Raw genomic sequence first — 21,522 nt, forward strand, 5'->3', positions numbered from 1 at the left:
ATTAGAGATATATATATATATATATATATATATATATATATATATATATATATATGTATGTATATGTATATATATATATTAGAGATATATATATATATATATATATATATATATATATATGTATGTATATGTATATATATATATATATATATATATATATATATATATATATATATATATATATATGTATATATATGTATACATGTATATATATATATGTATATGTATATATATATATGTATATGTATATATATATATATATACACATATATATATACACATATATATATATATATATATATATATATATATATATATATATATATATATATATATATATATATATATATATATATATATATATATATATATATATATATATATATATATATATAAAATAAATACTTGAATTTCAGTGAATTCTAGCTATAAATATACTCCCCCCAGTGTCTTGACTGTGTTGAATCCGACGACCGTGAAGGCAACCTCACCTAACCCGGAAGCGTGACGTCACGAGCCATAACAAACGCGCCTGCCTCAACTGTCATCCCCGTTGTCGCCTCGGCCTGTGTCGGCGTTGTTCAGCGACGCGTTATTCTCGAAGGGGAAAACACATACCGGGTTGTTTTGTTCGCTTTGTACCGGCGATAACAATCGCTCGATCCCGACTGACCTCCCCGCGCTCCTCCGTTAGCTTGGCTTGCTATAACAATGAGCGCCATCATGATGGCATGCGAGTGAAACTGGCAGCGACTTCTTCTGTCGCTTAAAAAAAACAAAAAAGAACACTTCCGCTTTTTTTTATTTTTTGGTGGTAGCTAACTTGAAAAGAACAGAAGCGAATAAGAGGCAGGCGGCAATGGAGCCACACGCGGCGACGGGCTGCGTGAACGTGGGCTGTCTGACCAGCGCCTTGCCGGTGATTCCTTACCAGAAGCTGACTGACTTGTACTACCTGAGCAAAGGGGGCTTCGGCACCGTGTTCAAGGCTCAACACTCCGACTGGAGGACCACCGTGGCCATCAAGTGTCTGAAGTTGGACTCCCCTTTTGGTGAAAGGTACAACATGTTCATGCTTGTGTTTTCGTCTTACACCGAATAATGACGCGTGTAATCGTGATCACATCGGAAGCACATTCAAGGAACATACAGGCGATGCTCTAAATCAGTGGTTCTCAAACTTTTTACACCAAGTACCACCATAATGACCAATGTTAAAATACGGTAGCGTAGTAGGCCTAAGGCTATGTATACACTACCTTAAACGAATAATTATTTAGCCTAAGCCCCGTTTCAGCCACTCTAAACCAGTGGTTCTCAACCTTTTTTCAGTGATGTACCCCCTGTGAAATTGTTTTTAATTCAAGTACCCCCTAATCAGAGCAAAGCATTTTTGGTTGAAAAAAAGAGACAAAGAAGTAAAATACAGCACTATGTCATAAGTTTCTGATTTAGTAAATTGTATAACAGTGCAAAATATTGCTCATTTGTAGTGGTCTTTCCTAAACTATTTGGAAAAAATATATAAAAATAACTAAAAACTTGTTAAAAAATAAACAAGTGATTCAATTATAAATAAAGATTTCTACACATGGGGCGGCGTGGCGAAGTTGGTAGAGTGGCCGTGCCAGCAATCGGAGGGTTGCTGGTTACTGGGGTTCAATCCCCACCTTCTACCATCCTAGTCACGTCCGTTGTGTCCTTGGGCAAGACACTTCACCTTTGCTCCTGATGGCTGCTGGTTAGCGCCTTGCATGGCAGCTCCCGCCATCAGTGTGTGAATGTGTGTGTGAATGGGTGAATGTGGAAATACTGTCAAAGCGCTTTGAGTACCTTGAAGGTAGAAAAGCGCTATACAAGTATAACCCATTTATCATTTATTTATTTACACATAGAAGTAATCATCAACTTAAAGTGCCCTCTTTGGGTATTGTAATAGAGATCCAACTGGATTCATGAACTTAATTCTAAACATTTCTTCACAAAAAAGAAATCTTTAACATCAATATTTATGGAACATGTTCACAAAAAATCTACCTGTCAACACTGAATATTGCATTGTTGCATTGTAATGAATGGAATAGCCTACTTGATTTGATGTTCAGTTTATGAACTTACATTCATATTTTGTTGAAGTATTATTCAATAAATATATTTATAAAGGATTTTTGAATTGTTACTATATTTTTAGAATTTAAAAAAAAAATCTCACGTACCCCTTGGCATACCTTCAAGTACCCCCAGGGGTACGCGTACCCCCATTTGAGAACCACTGCTCTAAACTATCGTTTAAGGTCCCCCTCCTCCATACTTGCCAACCTTGAGCCCTACGAATTCGGGAGATTTGGGGAAGGGGGGGTTTGAGGTGGGCGGGGTCGGGGTGGGCGGGGGCGGGGTTAAGGGGGGAGGAGTATATTTATAACTAGAATTCACTGAAATTCAACTATTTCTTATATATATATATATATATATATATATATATATATATATATATATATATATATATATATATATATATATATATATATATATATATATTAGGGCTGCAACTAACGATTCATTTGATAATCGATTAATCTGTCGATTATTACTTCGATTTTAGATTAATAATCAGATAAAAGAGACAAACTACATTTCTATCCTTTCCAGTATTTTATTGAAAAAAACCCAGCATACTGGCACCATACTTATTTTGATTATTGTTTCTCAGCTGTTTGTACATGTTGCAGTTTATATTTATAAAAAATAAATAAATAATTTCCTCTGCGCATACGCATAGCATAGATCCAACGAATCGATGACTAAATTAATCGGCAACTATTTTTATAATCGATTTTAATCGATTTAATCGATTAGTTGTTGCAGCCCTAATATATATATATATATATATATATATATATATATATATATATATATATATATATATATATATATATATATATATATATATATATATATATATCAACTAATCATAGATCCAACGAATCGATAACTAAATTAATCGGCAACTATTTTATATATTAGGGCTGCAACAACTAATCGATTAAATCGATTAAAATCGATTATAAAAATAGTTGCCGATTAATTTAGTCATCGATTCGTTGGGTCTATGCTATGCGCATGCGCAGAGGCAATTATTTATATATATATATATATATATATATATATATATATATATATATATATATATATATATACAAGTATATATATATATATATATATATATATATATATATATATATATATATATATATATATATATATATATATATATATATATATATATATATATATATATATATATATATATATATATATATTAGGGCTGTAACTAACGATTAAATTGATAACCGATTAATCTGTCGATTATTACTTCGATTAATCGATTAATAATCAGATAAAAGAGACAAACTACATTTCTATCCTTTCCAGTATTTTATTGAATAAAAACAGCATACTGGCACCATACTTATTTTGATTATTGTTTCTCAGCTGTTTGTACATGTTGCAGTTTATAAATAAAGGTTTATTAAAAAAAAATAAAAAATATTTTTTTAGAAATTAAATTAAATTAAATTTGATAGTTTATATATCAATGATGAAATCTTAACATTACAACGCATGCCAATACGGCCGGGTTAGATTAGTAAAGTGCAATTTTAAATTTCCCGCGAAATATCCTGCTGAAAACGTCTCGGTATGATGATGTTTGCGCGTGACGTCACGGATTGTAGCAGACATTTTGGGACACCATTGTGGCCAGCTATTAAGTCGTCTGTTTTCATCGCAAAATTCCACAGTATTCTGGACATCTGTGTTGGTGAATCTTTTGCAAATTGTTTAATGAACAATGAAGACAGCAAAGAAGAAAGTTGTAGGTGGGAAGCGGTGTATTAGCGGCCGGCTGCAGCAACACAAACACGTAGCCGGTGTTTCATTGTTTACATTCCTGAAATATGACAGTCAAGCTTTACCATTGGCCTGTGGAGAACTGGGACAACAGAGACTCTTACCAGGAGGACTTTGAGTTGGATACGCGGTACCGTGAGTACGCAGCTGCGGCTTCCAAACATTTGATCGCTTGCCCGTACGTGCGTGCCGCTATGTGCATGTCACGTACGTAACTTTGGGGAAATATATGTGCTGTATGAACTTTGCGGAGGTGAACGGTACTTTGAGCTGTGGGATTGAGTGTGTTGTGCGGGTGTTTGATTTGTATTGGCGGGTTATATGGACGGGAGGGGGGAGGTGTTTCTTATGCAAGATTAATTTGTGGCATATTAAATATAAGCCTGGTTGTGTTGTGGCTAATAGAGTATATATACTCTATTAGCCACAACACTGTAAATAAACACAATACATATGTATATATATATATATATATATATATATCTTGTGTTTATTTACTGTTTTAGTCATTCCCAGCTGAATATCAGGTCCCACCCGCCTCTCACAGCATCTTCCCTATCTGAATCGCTTCCACTGCCCTCTAATCCTTCACTCTCACTTTCCTCATCCACAAATCTTTCATCCTCGCTCAAATTAATGGGGTAATCGTCGTTTTCTCGGTCCAAATCACTCTCGCTGCTTGTGGCCATGATTGTAAACAATGTGCAGATGTGAGGAGCTCCACAACCTGTGACGTCACGCTACTTCCGGTACAGGCAAGGCTTTTTTATCAGCGACCAAAAGTTGCGAACTTTATCGTCGATGTTCTCTACTAAATCCTTTCAGCAAAAATATGGCAATATCGCGAAATGATCAAATATGACACACAGAATGGACCTGCTATCCCCGTTTGAATAAGAAAATCTCATTTCAGTAGGCCTTTAAAAAGATCAATAATGCAGGACACCATTGATTTTAATTAATTATTATTTTTGAGTAATCACTGTGAAAAGATAAATAAAATCCCATTAAATATATTTGAGATCCACAGCGTGCCCCACTCATAAAGTGATACATTTTTATTAGTTTTTTTTTACTTTAAACACTTAAGTTATGAGATCAAGTTCAGATATATCTGTCGATTTTACATTTCAACTATTATTTTGTTTGTTTTTATGCTCTTTTGTCAAAGAAAGTAGCCTTGAATCAATAATTCATTATAACATTGATTTTTTTTTTTTGGATTAATGGCAAAAAAAGAAAAAGAAAGATAGACAAAAGAAAAAAAACAGCCTGCATGGCAGCTTTGTGTCAACATTGCAACTCATTCCACTTTTTGTAATGTTTTTTTTATTTTTGCAATAGCATTTCCAGAATGTGTCGCGGGCATTTAGCTGCGGGCCGCAAATGGCCCCTGGGCTGCACTTTGGACACCCCTGGCCTAAGGCTATGTATACACTACCTTAAATGAATAGTTATGTAGCCTAAGCCCCGTTTCAGCCACACTAAACTATCGTTTAGGCAGTGTTTTTCAACCTTTTTTGAGCCAAGGCACACTTTTTGCGTTGAAAAAATCCGGAGGCACACCACCAGCAGAAATCATTAAAAAACACTGACAGTTGACAGTAAAAAGTCGTTGTCGCAAACAAACATGCATCACTATAGCTCTTGTCTCAAAGTAGGTGTACTGTCACCACCTGTCACATCACGCCTTGACTTATTTTGAGTTTTTTGCTGTTTTCCTGCGTGTAGTGTTTTAGTTCTTGTCTCACGCTCCTATTTTGGTGGCTTTTCCTGTTTCCTGAAGCAGTTTCATGTCTTTCTTTGAGCGATATTTCCCGCATCTACTTTGTATTAGCAATCAATAATATTTCTGTTGTTTTTATCCTCCTTTGTGGGGACATTGTCGATTGTCATGTCATGTTCGGATGTACTTTGCTCCACAGTAAGTCTTTGCTGTCGTCCAGCATTCCGTTTTTGTTTATTTTGTAGCCAGTTCAGTTTTAGTTTCGTTCTGCATAGCCTTCCCTAGACTACAATGCCTTTTCTTCGGGGAACTCACCTTTTGTTTATTTTTGGTTTAAGCATTAGACACCTTTTTACCTGCACGCTGCCTCCCGCTGTTTCCGACATGTACAAAGCAATTAGCTACCGGCTGCCACCTACTGATATGGAAGAGTATTACACGGTTACTCTGCCGAGCTCTAGATAGCATTGACACTCAACAACAACACATCATTTGCAGACTATATTTACTGGTTTGCAAAAAATATTTTTAACCCAATTAGGTGAAATTACATGATCGCCCACGGCACACCAGACTGTATCTGACGGCACACTAGTGTGCCGCGTCACAGTGGTTGTAAAACACTGGTTTAAAGGCCTACTGAAACCCACTACTACCGACCACGCAGTCTGATAGTTTATATATCAATGATGAAATTTTAACATTGCAACACATGCCAATACGGCCGGGTTAACTTATAAAGTGACATTTAAAACTTCCCGGGAAATATCCGGCTGAAACGTCGCGGTATGATGACGTATGCGCGTGACGAAGTCAGAGTAACGGAAGTTATGGTACCCCGTAGAATCCTATACAAAAAACTCTGTTTTCATTTCATAATTCCACAGTATTCTGGACATCTTTTGCAATTTGTTTAATGAACAATGAAGGCTGCAAAGAAGACAGTTGTAGGTGGGATCGGTGTATTAGCAGCGGACTACAGCAACACAACCAGGAGGACTTTGTTGGAGCGCTAGCCGCGCTAGCCGCGCTAGCCGCCGACCTCACCTTGACTTCCTACGTCTCTGGGCCGCCAAACGAATCGGGTGAAGTCCTTCGTCCTTCTGCCGATCGCTGGAACGCAGGTGAGCACGGGTGTTGATGAGTAGATGAGGGCTGGCTGGCGTAGGTGGAGAGCTAATGTTTTTAGCATAGCTCTGTGAGGTCCCGTTGCTAAGTTGCTAAGTTAGCTTCAATGGCGTCGTTAGCACAGCATTGTTAACCTTTGCCAGCCTGGAAAGCATTAACCGTGTATTTACATGTCCACGGTTTAATAGTATTGTTGATTTTCTATCTATCCTTCCAGTCAGGGGTTTATTTTTTTTTGTTTCTATATGCAGTTAAAGCACGATGCTATCACGTTAGCTCATAGCTAAAGCATTTCGCCGATGTATTGTCGTGGAGATAAAAGGCACTGAATGTCCCTTTCGCGTTCTCGACTCTCATTTTCAAGAGGATATAGTATCCGAGGTGGTTTAAAATACAAATCCGTGATCCACAATAAAAAAAGGAGAGTGTGGAATCCAATGAGCCAGCTTGTACCTAAGTTACGGTCAGAGCGAAAAAAGATACGTCCATCACTGCCTCTCAAGTCCTTCACTGTAACGTTCCTCATCTACGAATCTTTCATCCTCGCTCAAATTAATGGGGTAATCATCACTTTCTCGGTCCGAATCTCTCTCGCTCCATTGTAAACAATGGGGAATTGTGAGGAATACTAGCTCCTGTGACGTCACGCTACTTCCGGTACAGGCAAGGCTTTTTTTTATCAGCGAGCAAAAGTTGCAAACTTTATCGTCGATTTTCTCTACTAAATCCTTTCAGCAAAAATATGGCAATATCGCGAAATGATCAAGTATGACACATAGAATGGATCTGCTATTCCCGTTTAAATTAAAACAATTTTTTTTCAGTAGGCCTTTAAGGTCCCCCTCCTCCATTTTTGCCAACCTTGAGACCTCCAAATTCGGGAAATTTGGGGGAGGGGGGGTTTGACTTGGGCGGGGGCGGGGTTAAGGGGCGAGAAGTATATTTATAGCTAGAATTGACTGAAATTCAAGTATGTATGTGTACAGCTCCACTAATGGTGTTACTTTCAAAGGCAAAATTAAAGTATTGCTAGACACATAATTTTATATGGGACTTTATTGTATTATATGTATAGTACAGACCTGGGCATTCTGCGGGCCGCATCCGGCCCTTTGTGCGTCCCTGTCCGGCCCGCGTGAGGCCAATTATAAATTACAAATTAAATTTAAAAAAGTATCTATGTTCGAGTGTGCAATACAACGGTGCTGCTTTTGTTTTGCAAATCGTTATTTGTATTACTTCCGTGTGGACGTATGCGTGTGCGTGATTGTGAGTGAATGTGAACAGCTGCAATCACAAATTACAAAATAAAGTTAAAAAAACATCTATGTCGTGCGCGCAATACAACTGTGCTGCTTTTATTTTGAAAAGTATTATTTATGGGCGTGTGTCCGTGTGTAACCTGCGAGTGAAGGTGCACATGCAGCGACAAGTGATGAACGGTTTACACCCGAGACGCTAAAAAGAGAAAAGTTGATGACGAATGGCATGTTTTCAACAAGACATGGACTGCCAAGCAACGTTCCCTCTAAGGCAGGGGTGGGCAATTAATTTTTAACGGGGGCCGCATGAGCAACCCGAGCACTGCTGGAGGGCCACATCGACAATATTTCAATAAAATTTTGCTCAATATTATTTTTTATATATACCGTAAGATAAATAATAATAATAATAATTAATAATAATAGTAATACTTCAACATAGTGTGTGTAACAGCATTCCATGACTAATATAAATAAATTAACATTAATAATAAATGACAGTAAAATAAGCACACGTATGACTGAGGAGTCATAGTGTAACTTTGTGTGGTTTTTGAGTTGTCCGACTTTTTGTGTGGCCATAAACGCACCAGTGGTTTAGTGGTATGCTTGTTGGTGACAGATGACAAGTTGGTTTTGGCCTGGTTTGTACGGCAGAAAATGACTAGTTTTTCGAGATAGAAGTGTTTTACTCATGTTTTTGGTGTGGTTATGGCCGAATATAAGCAGTTTTGCTCAATAAAGTGATCGATATAATTCCTGTCCTCGAAGCATCTCGATAGACGTTACAATAATTGAACGGTGTTCAATTGAACGGTGTTGACGAACACCGTTAGGGCCGCTTGTTGTCACTGTCACTCAAAGTTGCATTGCAAAATTACACAGAATAAATGTGTTTATTTTGTTTAGAATTCAGATGGGATTTGATTTGGTGCGCGGCATATATTTGCTGTGCGCAGCGGACGCTTGAGCAGTGCGCAATTGCTCTGAGCCGGAGATTCAAGAAATACACAGCCCGTGTAAAAAAATTGTTTCAGGAGGGGGACCTTAAACGATAGTTTAGTGTGGACTCATTGATCGTTTACAAACTGAGTTCGGAGAGGAAGTGACGGCAGAAAGACTCCGCCCCACACAGGAAGTGACCTCAGAAAGAACGCGCCACAGCCAGCTTCATAATAAAGTGGTTTCGTAACTCGGAGCTAACCACTGGAAATATGAAGGCGAGTCATCCAGACATCGCCGTGTTTCTCCTTCCGTCTGTACAGACGCATGTGGAAATCACACATGAATACCTGAAGAGAAAGCGATTGCAGCTATTTCGGATACAACACTTCTCAGACGGCAAGAGCACTTTCGAATGTCCGGGTCAGTTGTGATTCTACTTAGCGAAAAACTTTGTCCATTTGTGGAAGGAGGGACAACGAGAATGCGAGCTCCCGGATGTGATTAAAAAAAGGTAGCGTGTGCTTTATATTATCTGTCCGTCGAGGGAAAACGACGGAAAACAGCGAATGCATTTGGACTGGCAAAGCAGACTGTATCAGTTATTGTCCGCCATGTATGTCGTGTACTCAACGTCTAGGTCCAGAGTATATAAAGTCACCAAAAACGAATGAACAATGAAGGTGAAGGCAAAAGAGTGCGCAGTGTCCCTAGTTTGATTGATATAAAATGTTCTTTATCATATTGTTTACGTGTCTAATAAAGATTTGATTAATTTATGATGGCTCAAGTGTGATTCACTACAATAGGGCCCCACTGCACACTGGATTCCAGTTAATTGAAATACAACAACACTGGATATTGTTCAGATAAGTTAAATTTAAGAACTTGCCCCCAAAGCAACACTGAAGGTGACTATGACGTGTGCATTTTCCGCGCATGCGTATTAGGTTGCGTTGCGCCGGAAGTAGGAGGGGGTCTTAAATGGTGGCATTGTTGTGTGTGGACACTGATAAGGTTAGGTGGAATTTACCCTGGATAACCTTATCCGGCTTAGTGTAAATGGGGCCTAAGTCAGGGGTCGGCAACCCAAAACGTTGAAAGAGCCATATTGGACCAAAAATACAAAACACTGTCTGGAGCCGTAAAAAAGCCGTATATAAGTCTTATAATGAAGACAACACATGATGTAAGTGTCTATATTAGCTATAATAGCCTACTATCAAAATGACTATGTGTCGCAGGCTGAAGCAAATCTTTGTTGACAGAAATGTTGAAATGTAATATTTATTCTACACATTTTTACAACATTAGAAACCATTAGTAAATCAGAGGCTACTCAGAAGGTGAGATAAATGGAAATTACTGGCTTAAAATGGTGTGTGTCCCAGTTAAAGGAAACGGCAGGCTGTCTTCATTTAATTGAGTTATTACAATCTTTGGCAAGCTAAGTAATGTTTGCTGTGGTCTGGAACAACATGGCACACAAACCACTATCTGAAATGCAGCCAATATTACATACAGATAATGTGTCATGAGACATTCATCCATCCATCCATCTTCTATAGCTTGTCCCTTTCGGGGTCGCGGGGGGTGCTGGAGCCTATCTCAGCTGCATTTGGGCGGAAGGCGGGGTACACCCTGGACAAGTTGCCACCTCATCGCAGGGCCAACACAAATAAACAACATTCACACTCACATTCACGCACTAGGGCCAATTTAGTGTTGCCAATCAACCTATCCCCAGGTGCATGTTTTTGGAGGTGAGAGGAAGCCGGAGTACCCGGAGGGAACCCACGCAGTCACAGGGAGAACATGCAAACTCCACACAGAAAGATCCCAAGCCCGGGATTGAACTCAGGACCTTCATATTGTGAGGCACATGCACACCGTGCTGCCCAGATAATGTGTCATCCGACATTCAAAACTAAATTATATACAAAGAGGATAAAAGTAAGGGATATTAAATGAGCTCAAACATACCTAGAAATGAGGCATAATGATGCAGTATGTACATACAGCTAGCCTAAATAGCATTTTAGCATTGATTAGGTTGCAGTCATGCACTGACCAAATATGCCTGATTAGCACTCCAACAAGGCAATAACATCAACAAAGCGCACCTTTGTGCTTTCACGCACAGTATAAAACTTTTGTTGGACAAAATGAGACAAAGAAGGAGTGGAAGATTTTACATGTAAACAAACTGTTGCGTCACAGTCCACACTATGGTGAGGTCAAGAACCGCCAAAATTAGTAGGACAAAACGATATTCACCAAATACTGAAGCATACACACAATCATATTAAACGGTAAGCTTCCTAACAATTGGGAAGGTTTATGTCATGTTTGTCCTCAAATAAAAAACATACTAAAACAAAAAAAATATTTTCCCCCCATTTTTTTCCATTTTTAATTATTTTTTAAAACTGCTCCAGGGAGCCACTAGGGTGGCACTAAAGAGCTGCATGCGACTCGAGAGCCCCGGGTTGCTGACCCCCGGCCTAAGTATTCATTAAAACCCTTGAAGTTTTATAACAAGTATATTTAATATTGTGCCCACTCTAACATTACAGACAGTTTTAACAGTAACATTGTGTTTGAATATGGGTACATAAAACACTGTACTTTAAAGGCCTACTGAAACCCACTACTACCGACCACGCAGTCTGATAGTTTATATATCAATGATGAAATCTTAACATTGCAACACATGCCAATACGGCCGGGTTAACTTATAAAGTGCAATTTTAAATTTCCCGCAAAACTTCCGGTTAAAACGTCTATGTATGATGACGTATGCGCGTGACGTCAATGGTTGAAACGGAAGTATTCGGACACCATTGTATCCAATACAAAAAGCTCTGTTTTCATCGCAAAATTCCACAGTATTCTGGACATCTGTGTTGGTGAATCTTTTGCAATTTGTTTAATGAACAATGAAGACTGTAAAGAAGAAAGCTGTAGGTGGGCTCAGTGTATTAGCGGCTGGCTGCAGCAACACAACCAGGAGGACTTTGACTTGGATAGCAGACGCGCTATCAGACGCTAGCCACCGAGCGCATCGATGATCGGGTGAAGTCCTTCGTCGCTCCGTCGATCGCTGGAACGCAGGTGAGCACGGGTGTTGATGAGCAGATGAGGGCTGGCTGGCGTAGGTGGATAGCTAATGTTTTTAGCATAGTTCTGTGAGGTCCCGTAGCTAAGTTAGCTTCAATGGCGTCGTTAGCAACAGCATCGCCAGGGCTGGAAAGCATTAACCGTGTAGTTACATGTCCATGGTTTAATAGTATTGTTGATTTTCTGTCTATCCTTCCAGTCAGGGGTTTATTTCTTTTGTTTCTATCTGCAGTTAAGCCCTATGCTATCACGTTAGCTCCGTAGCTAAAGTGCTTCGCCGATGTATTGTCGTGGAGATAAAAGTCACTGTGAATGTCCATTTTGCGTTCTCAACTCTCATTTTCAAGAGGATATAGTATCCGAGGTGGTTTAAAATACAAATCCGTGATCCACAATAGAAAAAGGAGAAAGTGTAGAATCCAATGAGCCCTTGTACCTAAGTTACGGTCAGAGCGAAAAAAGATATGTCCTGCACTGCACTCTAGTCCTTCACTCTCACGTTCCTCATCCACAAATCTTTCATCCTCGCTCAAATTAATGGGGTAATTGTCGCTTTCTCGGTCCGAATCGCTCTCGCTGCTGGTGTAAACAATGGGGAAAAGTGAGGAGCCTTTCAACCTGCGACGTCACGCTACTTCCGGTTCAGGCAAGGCTTTTTTTATCAGCGACCGAAAGTTGCAAACTTTATCCTCAATGTTCTCTACTAAATACTTTCAGCAAAAATATGGCAATATCGCGAAATGATCAAGTATGACACATAGAATGGATCTGCTATCCCCGTTTAAATAACATTTTTTTACTTAAGTAGGCCTTTAATCAATGAATTATTTGTTGTACAACTGGTTTAAGGGTGTCAAACTCATTTTCATGGTGGACCACATCGCAGTAACAGGACGGGTGCCCTCAACGGGCCACTTGTAACTACAAAAGCATATACTGTATTTTTCAGACCATAAGGCGCATCGGATTATAAGGCACATTGCTGATGAGCGGGTCTATTTAGGTCTATTTTCATACAAAAGGTGCACCGGATTATAAGGCGCATTAAAGGGGTCATATTGTATGTTTTTTTTTCTAAATTTGAAACACTTCCTTGTGGTCTACATAACATGTAATGGTGTTTTTTTGGTCAAAGTGTTGCATAGATGATGTTTTAGAGATCATCTTCATGTCGCTTTGTGACCGTCGCTTCAGGATGCGCCGTTTTGTGGACGGTCTTATTTACGTGGCTCACCTTCGACAGCGTCTTCTCCCCGTCATCTTTGTTGTACCAGTGTAGCGTGCAAGGACACGAGTGGAAGAAGTGTTAAAAGATGGCGCTAACTGTTTTAATAACATTCAGACTTTCCTTAAATCAATAACAGAACAGCATCTTCTCATCCGTGGCTTACTAGCAGTGTTGGGTTAGTTGCTGAAAACCAGTAACTAGTTACAGTTACTAGTTACTTTATTTCAAAAATAACTCAGTTACTAACTCAGTTACTTACACCAAAAAGTAATGCGTTACTGTGAAAAGTAACTATTTAGTTTTTTGTTTTTTTAAGGCACCCATTAATGCCCTTTTAGCCTTCATTTCAGTACTGTTATTGCACTGGAGAATAATACAATCTGTTGATCAACTTCACATGCATTTGCATCACTGAACTCTGATAAGCAATGTGGTCTACATACAACACACAAAGACAAAGATATGTTTCAAAGGGCCAATTTATTTTGGGCCAGAACAAATTGACAAAACTATTTTAAATAGCTGCAACATAACATACATAAGTAACAAACCGCATAATAACAACATGTCACAACATAGCTGTAAACCTGGCTTCACCCAAGGAAGGCACACATGACATGATTATATGTCATGTCACTATATACAGCACACATACTGCTACACACACACCTAACCGGGCGTTTTTTTCTCTCAAGGAATTGTGAAATAAAGTCATGTCTTCAGTGAAGCCCAGAACACTCTACGCATTTCCCAAGTTTTAGTTTAGAGAAAAGGAAATATTGGCCTGGCCCACTAGGATCCCTCTTTATGTGTGTGAACTTTATAGTCTATACATTTAGAGTGATGTGATAATCAAACACTCTAGAAGTCTACAAACCCCATTTCCATATGAGTTGGGAAATTGTGTTGGATGTAAATATAAACGGAATACAATGATTTGCAAATGCTTTTCAACCCGTATTCAATTGAATGCACTACAAAGACAAGATATTTGATGTTCAAACTCATAAACTTAATTTTTTTTTGCAAATAATAATTAACTTAGAATTTCATGGCTGCAACACGTGCCAAAGTAGTTGGGAAAGGGCATGTTCACCACTGTGTTACATGGCCTTTCCTTTTAACAACACTCAGTAAACGTTTGGGAACTGAGGAGACACATTTTTTAAGCTTCTCAGGTGGAATTCTTTCCCAGTCTTGCTTGATGTACAGCTTAAGTTGTTCAACAGTTCGGGGGTCTCCGTTGTGGTATTTTAGGCTTCATAATGCACCACACATTTTCAATGGGAGACAGGTCTGGACTACAGGCAGGCCAGTCTAGTACCCGCACTCCTTTACTATGAAGCCACGTTGATGTAACACGTGGCTTGGCATTGTCTTGCTGAAATAAGCAGGGGCGTCCATGGTAACGTTGCTTGGATGGCAACATATGTTGCTCCAAAACCTGTACGTACCTTTCAGCATTAATGGCGCCTTCACAGATGTGTAAGTTACCCATGTCTTGGGCACTAATACCCCCATACCATCACAGATGCTGGCTTTTCAACTTTGCGCCTATAACAATCCGGGTGGTTCTTTTCCTCTTTGGTCCGGAGGACACGACGTCCACAGTTTCCAAAAACAATTTGAAATGTGGACTCGTCAGACCACAGAACACTTTTCCACTTTGTATCAGTCCATCTTAGATGAGCTCAGGCCCAGCGAAGCCGACGGCGTTTCTGGGTGTTGTTGATAAATGGTTTTCGCCTTGCATAGGAAAGTTTTAACTTGCACTTACAGATGTAGCAACCAACTGTAGTTACTGACAGTGGGTTTCTGAAGTGTTCCTGAGCCCATGTGGTGATATCCTTTACACACTGATGTCGCTTGTTGATGCAGTACAACCTGAGGGATCGAAGGTCACGGGCTTAGCTGCTTTGGCAGTGATTTATCCAGATTCTCTGAATCCTTTGATGATATTACGGACCGTAGATGGTGAAATCCCTAAATTCCTTGCAATAACTGGTTAAGAAAAGTTTTTCTTAAGCTGTTCAACGATTTGCTCACGCATTTGTTGACAAAGTGGTGACCCTCGCCCCATCCTTGTTTGTTCCAAATAAATGTTTGATGAGCATTCCTCAACTTTATCAGTATTTACTGCCACCTTTCCCAACTTCTTTGTCACAAGGTTGCTGGCATCAAATTCTAAAGTTAATGATTATTTGCAAAAAAAAAAAAAGTTTATCAGTTTGAACATCAAATATGTTGTCTTTGTAGCATATTCAACTGAATATGGGTTGAAAAGGATTTGCAAATCATTGTATTCCGTTTATATTTACATCTAACACAATTTCCCAACTCATATGGAAACAGGGTTTGTAGAATGAAAGAGTATATAAGAGAATTGACAGAGTGTGTACCTTCAGTGCTGAATGATGAGCAGAGGCAGAGTTTGAAGTGTCTTCTTTAGCTCGCTTTCCATGTTTATGTACTGACTGTCCACTGTGTCCAGGAACTCGGAACATGTTTTCGTGCCATTTGCTGTTTGACGCCCGATATCATGCTAATTAGCTGCCTGAAAGCGGGTGACTCCACTGTAGAAATAGCCTTGCGTGTCTTCTAGCACATACGCTGCAATGTTGTCCTGGCTAGCAGTCCCTCCGTTAAAATCCTTAAGTGGAGGTGGAGGTAAAGTGTGTCTCTCTTTACTAGCTTTGTCGAAGCATGTTGCTTTTGTAGCTGTTTCAGCAGATTTGAATTGCTGTTTTGGGCAGTAGATGGGATCTTTGATCCAAGACACAACTTACATTTTACTAAAATGTTCTTTTCTTTGTGCTCGACAATAGAAAAGTACCGTATTTTTCGGACTATAAGTCGCAGTTTTTTTCATAGTTTGGCCGGGTGTGCGACTATATTCAGGAGCGGGTTATGTGTGAAATTATTAACACATTACCGTAAAATATCAAATAATATTATTTAGCTCATTCACGTAAGAGACTAGACGTATAAGATTTCATCGGAATTAGCGATTAGGAGTGACACATTTTTTGGTAAACGTATAGCATGTTCTATATGTTATAGTTATTTGAATAACTCTTACCATAATATGTTACGTTAACATACCAGGCACATTCTCAGTTGGTTATTTATGCATCATATAACGTACACTTATTCAGCCTGTTGTTCACTATTCTTTATTTATTTTAAATTGCCTTTCAAATGTCTATTCTTGGTGTTGGGTTTCATCAAATAAATTTCCCCCAAAAATGCGACTTATACTCCAGTGCGACTTATATGTTTTTTTCCTTCTTTATTATGCATTTTCGGCCGGTGCGACGTATACTCCGGAGCGACTTTTAGTCCGAAAAATACGGTAGTGAGAATATCTCCATGTTAAGAAACTCCGCTTCGGCTCCGCCATGATGTCTTGTTGTTAGTAAACAAAGACACGCCCCCCGCCCAACACACACCCACACACACACACACACACACACAGAGCACGCCTCTTGTGACACAGGAAGAATCAGAAGGACGACACCGCAGTTCTCCAATAAAACACACTCAGATCTTCTCAGTTTCTAGCCGATAATACATAAAAAATAACGTAAGATAACGCAGTAACGCATCATGTAGTAAATTAGAGTTACTGAATATAAAAAAATAATGCATTAGACTACTAGTTACCGCCAAAAATAACGGCGTTACAGTTACAACAACAACGCCGGAAATGTGTCCCTTGAAAAAACGTCCGACAGGAATTCTCTAATAACTTAAGTTCTGTGGGTAAATTATGTAAACTCACTACACTGGTAGTTTTTAGCACTTCCATAGTGAGTCTACTGACAGATATAAGTTAGAACTGTACGCTACTTTATATTCACAATGGCAACAGCGGAGGATAGAGAAAAAGAAGAAGCTTATGGACTACGGTGTCGTCACGGACTACAATGGCGGACGCACGCACATTTTCAGGACTTATGCAGATCCCAAATACAGATCAGCAGGTACCAGAAGGTAAGAAAAGTTGGTTTTGCATAACATTGCAAAACTAATCGCCAGATGACATCTCTGCTAAGAGGTGCCATTTTGCGGTCCTTATACACACACCATAACAATACCCGTAAGTTGAAGCACAATACGTCTGACTACGGTAGCCGTAATGCTCCAACAATCCATCAAGCGGTGCGGCTTCATGACTTACCAAAGTCGTACTAAAACATTTTGACAGATTTTTGAGTGCCGTGTACATATTTAAAGGACATTTAAAGTTTTGGTGTTGTTTACTTCCGTCATACTGCAGTCTACATGCAGTGACTGCCATCTACTGGTCACACTTATCATTACATGCCAAATAAAATAGCTTTGAGATCGGTAAGCACAACCAGAATTATTCCGTACATTAGGCGCACCGGGTTATAAGGCGCACTGTCAATTTTTGAGAAATTGAAATGATTGTAAGTGCGCCTAATAGTCTGAAAAATACAGTAAATGTATAATCGCCACATCATTGTACCTATTTTTTTTTTTACATGACCATATTGTATGCCAACAAACTGTGGGAACATTTGGGTGACAAACCAGTATTAAAAGGGTCGTATTATGATTTTTTTCTACATCTTAAACAGTTCCTTGTGGTCTACATAACATGTAATGGTGGTTCTTAGGTCAAAATTTTGCAGAGATTATGTTTTACAGACCATTTTCAAGTCGCTTTCTGACAGTCGCTTCAGAATGCACCGTTTTGTGGTGGTCTTATTTATGTACCGCCACTTCGACTGCGTCTTCACCTTGTCAACCTTGTTGTAGCGCATCCATATTGAGTCTACTGACAGATACAAGTTCGAAATATACGCTACTTTGTATTAGAAATGGCAACAACGGAAGATGCATGTGCATGTACGAGCCAGTCTGCCCCACAACATGAGGATAGAGAAAAATAAGGAGCTTATTAATGACAGCATCGGACGACAATGGTGGACTCGCGCAAAGATCTTTGGGTAAATCTCTACCATACATGGAGATACCCACTTTCATCACACATGGGAAAAACATCACAATTTGGTAAAAATTCCAAACAGCTTGTTTGGAGGAAGTATGAAGGAAGGCAATATTGTTTCATAAACATCTCCACAATGCCTCTATGGTTTGATTTCAAATTTCCGGGACTTATGCAAATCCCAAATACACAAAACAGGTACCAAAGGGTAAGAAAAGGTTGGTTTTGCATAAACTTCAGCTATTGTGGAAATCATTTTAAAAAAGGGTTTCAATGACATTCAAAAAGCTTGGCATAGCATTTTACAATATTTTTATGCCATGATGACACACAATTCTATGTGTACGTGGGCTCTGTCTAGTGCACAACACATCAATTGTCGTGGACTGCAAAAGCCTTAAAATAACAGGGTTTTCCTGGCTCAAATTGAGGCAGAGGTGTTAAAATCCTGACCATGAGCCAGAATTTTAACGCAAAAATATGGTAGTTTTTTCAATGTTCAGTAATATGCTGTAAAGAACACCGTAAAATGTATTGTCATTTTTATAAATTTGATGGGTAGTTTGCTGTAAAGTCATAAGTCAAGCAGATATGTAAGTATTAATCTTTATTTAAACAAAAAATGTTTGGAAAGTACGATAATATATTGTAATATTTGTTGCCATAATGGATACTATTAAAGTTTAAAGGCCTACTGAAACCCACTACTACCGACCACGCAGTCTGATAGTTTATATATCAATGATGAAATCTTAACATTGCAACACATGCCAATACGGCCGGGTTAACTTATAAAGTGCAATTTTAAATTTCCTGCTAACTTCCGGTTCAAAACGCCTTTGGAGGATGACGTATGCGCGTGACGTCGAGAGATCCACGGAAGTGTTTGGACCATATTGGACACAATACACAGAGCTCTGTTTTCTTCGACAAAATTCCACAGTATTCTGGACATCTGTGTTGGTGAATCTTTTGAAATTTGTTTAATGAACAATGGAGGCTGCAAAGAAGAACGTTGTAGGTGGGATTGGTGTATGCGGCTGGCTGTAGCAACACAACAAGGAGGACTTTGACTTGGATAGCAGACGCGCTAGCGGCGAACTCGCCTTGACTTCCTACGTCTCCGGATCGTCAAAGGCTGGAACGCAGGTGAGCACGGGTGTTGATGAGCTGAGGAGGGCTGGCTGGTGTAGGTGGAGCGCTAATGTTTTTATCATAGCTCTGACGAGGTCCCGTTGTTAAGTTAGCGTCGTTAGCAACAGCATTGCTAGGCTTCGACAGGCGTCGAATACACATTAACCGTGTATTTACATGTCCAGTGTTTGGTTCGGTGTCTCCTGATAGTAGTATTGTTGATCTTCTGTCTATCCTTCCAGTCAGGGATTTATTTATTTTGTTTCTATCTGCATTTGAGACAGATGCTATCACGTTAGCTCATGCTAAGAGCTTCGTCAATGATGGGTGAAGTCCTTCGTCGCGCCGCCGATCGCTGGAACGCAGGTGAGCACGGCTGTTGATGTAACCGTGTAGTTACATGTACATGGTTTAATAGTATTGTTGATCTTCTGTCTATCCTTTCAGTCAGGGGTTTATTTCTTTTGTTTCTATCTGCATTTGAGAACGATGCTATCACGTTAGCTCAGTAGCTAAGTGTGTCACCGATGTATTGTCGTGGAGATAAAAGTCACTCTGAATGTCCATTACGCGTGCTCGACTCTCATTTTCAAGAGGATATAGTATCCGAGGTGGTTTGAAATACAAATCCGTGATCCACAATAGAAAAAGGAGAGAGTGTGGAATCCAATGAGCCAGCCTGTACCTAAGTTACGGTCAGAGCGAAAAAAGATACGTCCGGCACTGCCTCTAGTTCTTCACTCTAACGTGCCTCATCCACGAATCGTTCATCCTCGCTCAAATTAATGGGGTAATCGTCACTTTCTCGCTCCTAATATCTCTCGCTCCATTGTAAACAACGGGGAATTGTGAGCAGCACTACCGCTTGTGACGTCACGCTACTTCCGGTAGGGGCAAGGTTTTTTTTATCAGCGAGCAAAAGTTGCGAACTTTATCGTCGATTTTCTCTACTAAATCCTTTCAGCAAAAATATGGCAATATCGCGAAATGATCAAGTATGACACATAGAATGGATCTGCTATTCCCGTTTAAATAAAAAAAATCATTTCAGTAGGCCTTTAAAAGGCATGCAATTTCAAGCAGTACATATATTTTTTCTGTCAAAATGAAAAACATTTAGTGAGAAAATATTAAGTACTTTATTGACACATATAATTTCCAGGTGTTTGCAGGCCAGATAAAATGATGTCGCCTTGAGTTTGACACCTGTGGCCTAAGCGCTTGCATAAGACAATGATGGGCTCATAGCGTGTGTGGTGGGGCCACTTTTGCTTGAGACACTTATAGATGATTTTGAAGCAGCCTTCAAGCGCTCTGTGGACAAAAATTTCCACATGTTGTCACCACCATGATTTATTACATTTTAACTGCCTGTTACGTTTATTTCTCTGCTCTGTTTCACCTGGACTCTTGCCTTTCCTCCTCGTGAGATCACGTTTTAAAGTAGTGGCTGATTTTGCCTGCCATATCTGCAACGCTAAAAAACATAAACGTTACTCTGACATGGAGGAAACTTTTTTTTTTAAATAAACATGACATGCTTGTAATGCTTTCTTGGGGTAACTCCTTTTAGTTGACCTTGTATCAGTCAATCTGTACCATCATGAAACTCTACCTGATCCTATGCAAACTTCTAATAAATTCTTCAATCAATCCATCTATTATAATTAGTCAGAAAAGGTTGGAAACGAAGCTAACACTACTAGATGTTCACAGCACAGTCTGGAGTGTTCTGTAGGAGACCAGCGATCCCTCCGTATTATGCTCCATATGGGAAAAATCCACTTGTAGCGGAAAAAAACATGCTTCGATCTCTTTCTTCTTCGGTAGTTGCTTCAGGTAAAAACAGTATGCTGTTTTTTTTCAAAAAAAATACTGGAAAGGATAGAAATGTAGTTTGTCTCTTTTATCCGATTATTAATCGATTAATCAAAGTAATAATCGACAGATTAATCGATTATCAAATTAATCGTTAGTTGCAGCCCTAGATTGCTCAAAGACTGGTAGGGAAGCTCAGCTTCCCCAAAAATATCCCCCAAAAAGTGACCAAATATGTACTTTTGTGTTTGCATTTTATTGACTAAATATGTGCTATTGA

The 21,522-nt window shown here is 39.2% G+C and overlaps 1 protein-coding gene across 2 annotated transcripts in view; it reads left to right on the forward strand.

Moving 5' to 3' along the window:
- The first annotated feature begins 476 nt into the window (after positions 1-476).
- LOC133664567 (receptor-interacting serine/threonine-protein kinase 2-like) overlaps positions 477-21,522 on the forward strand; it is a 68,700-nt gene continuing 47,654 nt past the window's right edge. For both annotated transcript variants that reach the window (XM_062069285.1, XM_062069286.1), the window contains exon 1: positions 477-1,059. In XM_062069285.1, the coding sequence (XP_061925269.1) occupies positions 860-1,059 (200 nt within the window). In that variant the 5' untranslated portion in view covers positions 477-859. The remainder of the gene's footprint in view (positions 1,060-21,522) is intronic.

This window comes from Entelurus aequoreus, linkage group LG14, assembly GCF_033978785.1.
Source record: "Entelurus aequoreus isolate RoL-2023_Sb linkage group LG14, RoL_Eaeq_v1.1, whole genome shotgun sequence".
NCBI lineage: Eukaryota > Metazoa > Chordata > Actinopteri > Syngnathiformes > Syngnathidae > Entelurus > Entelurus aequoreus.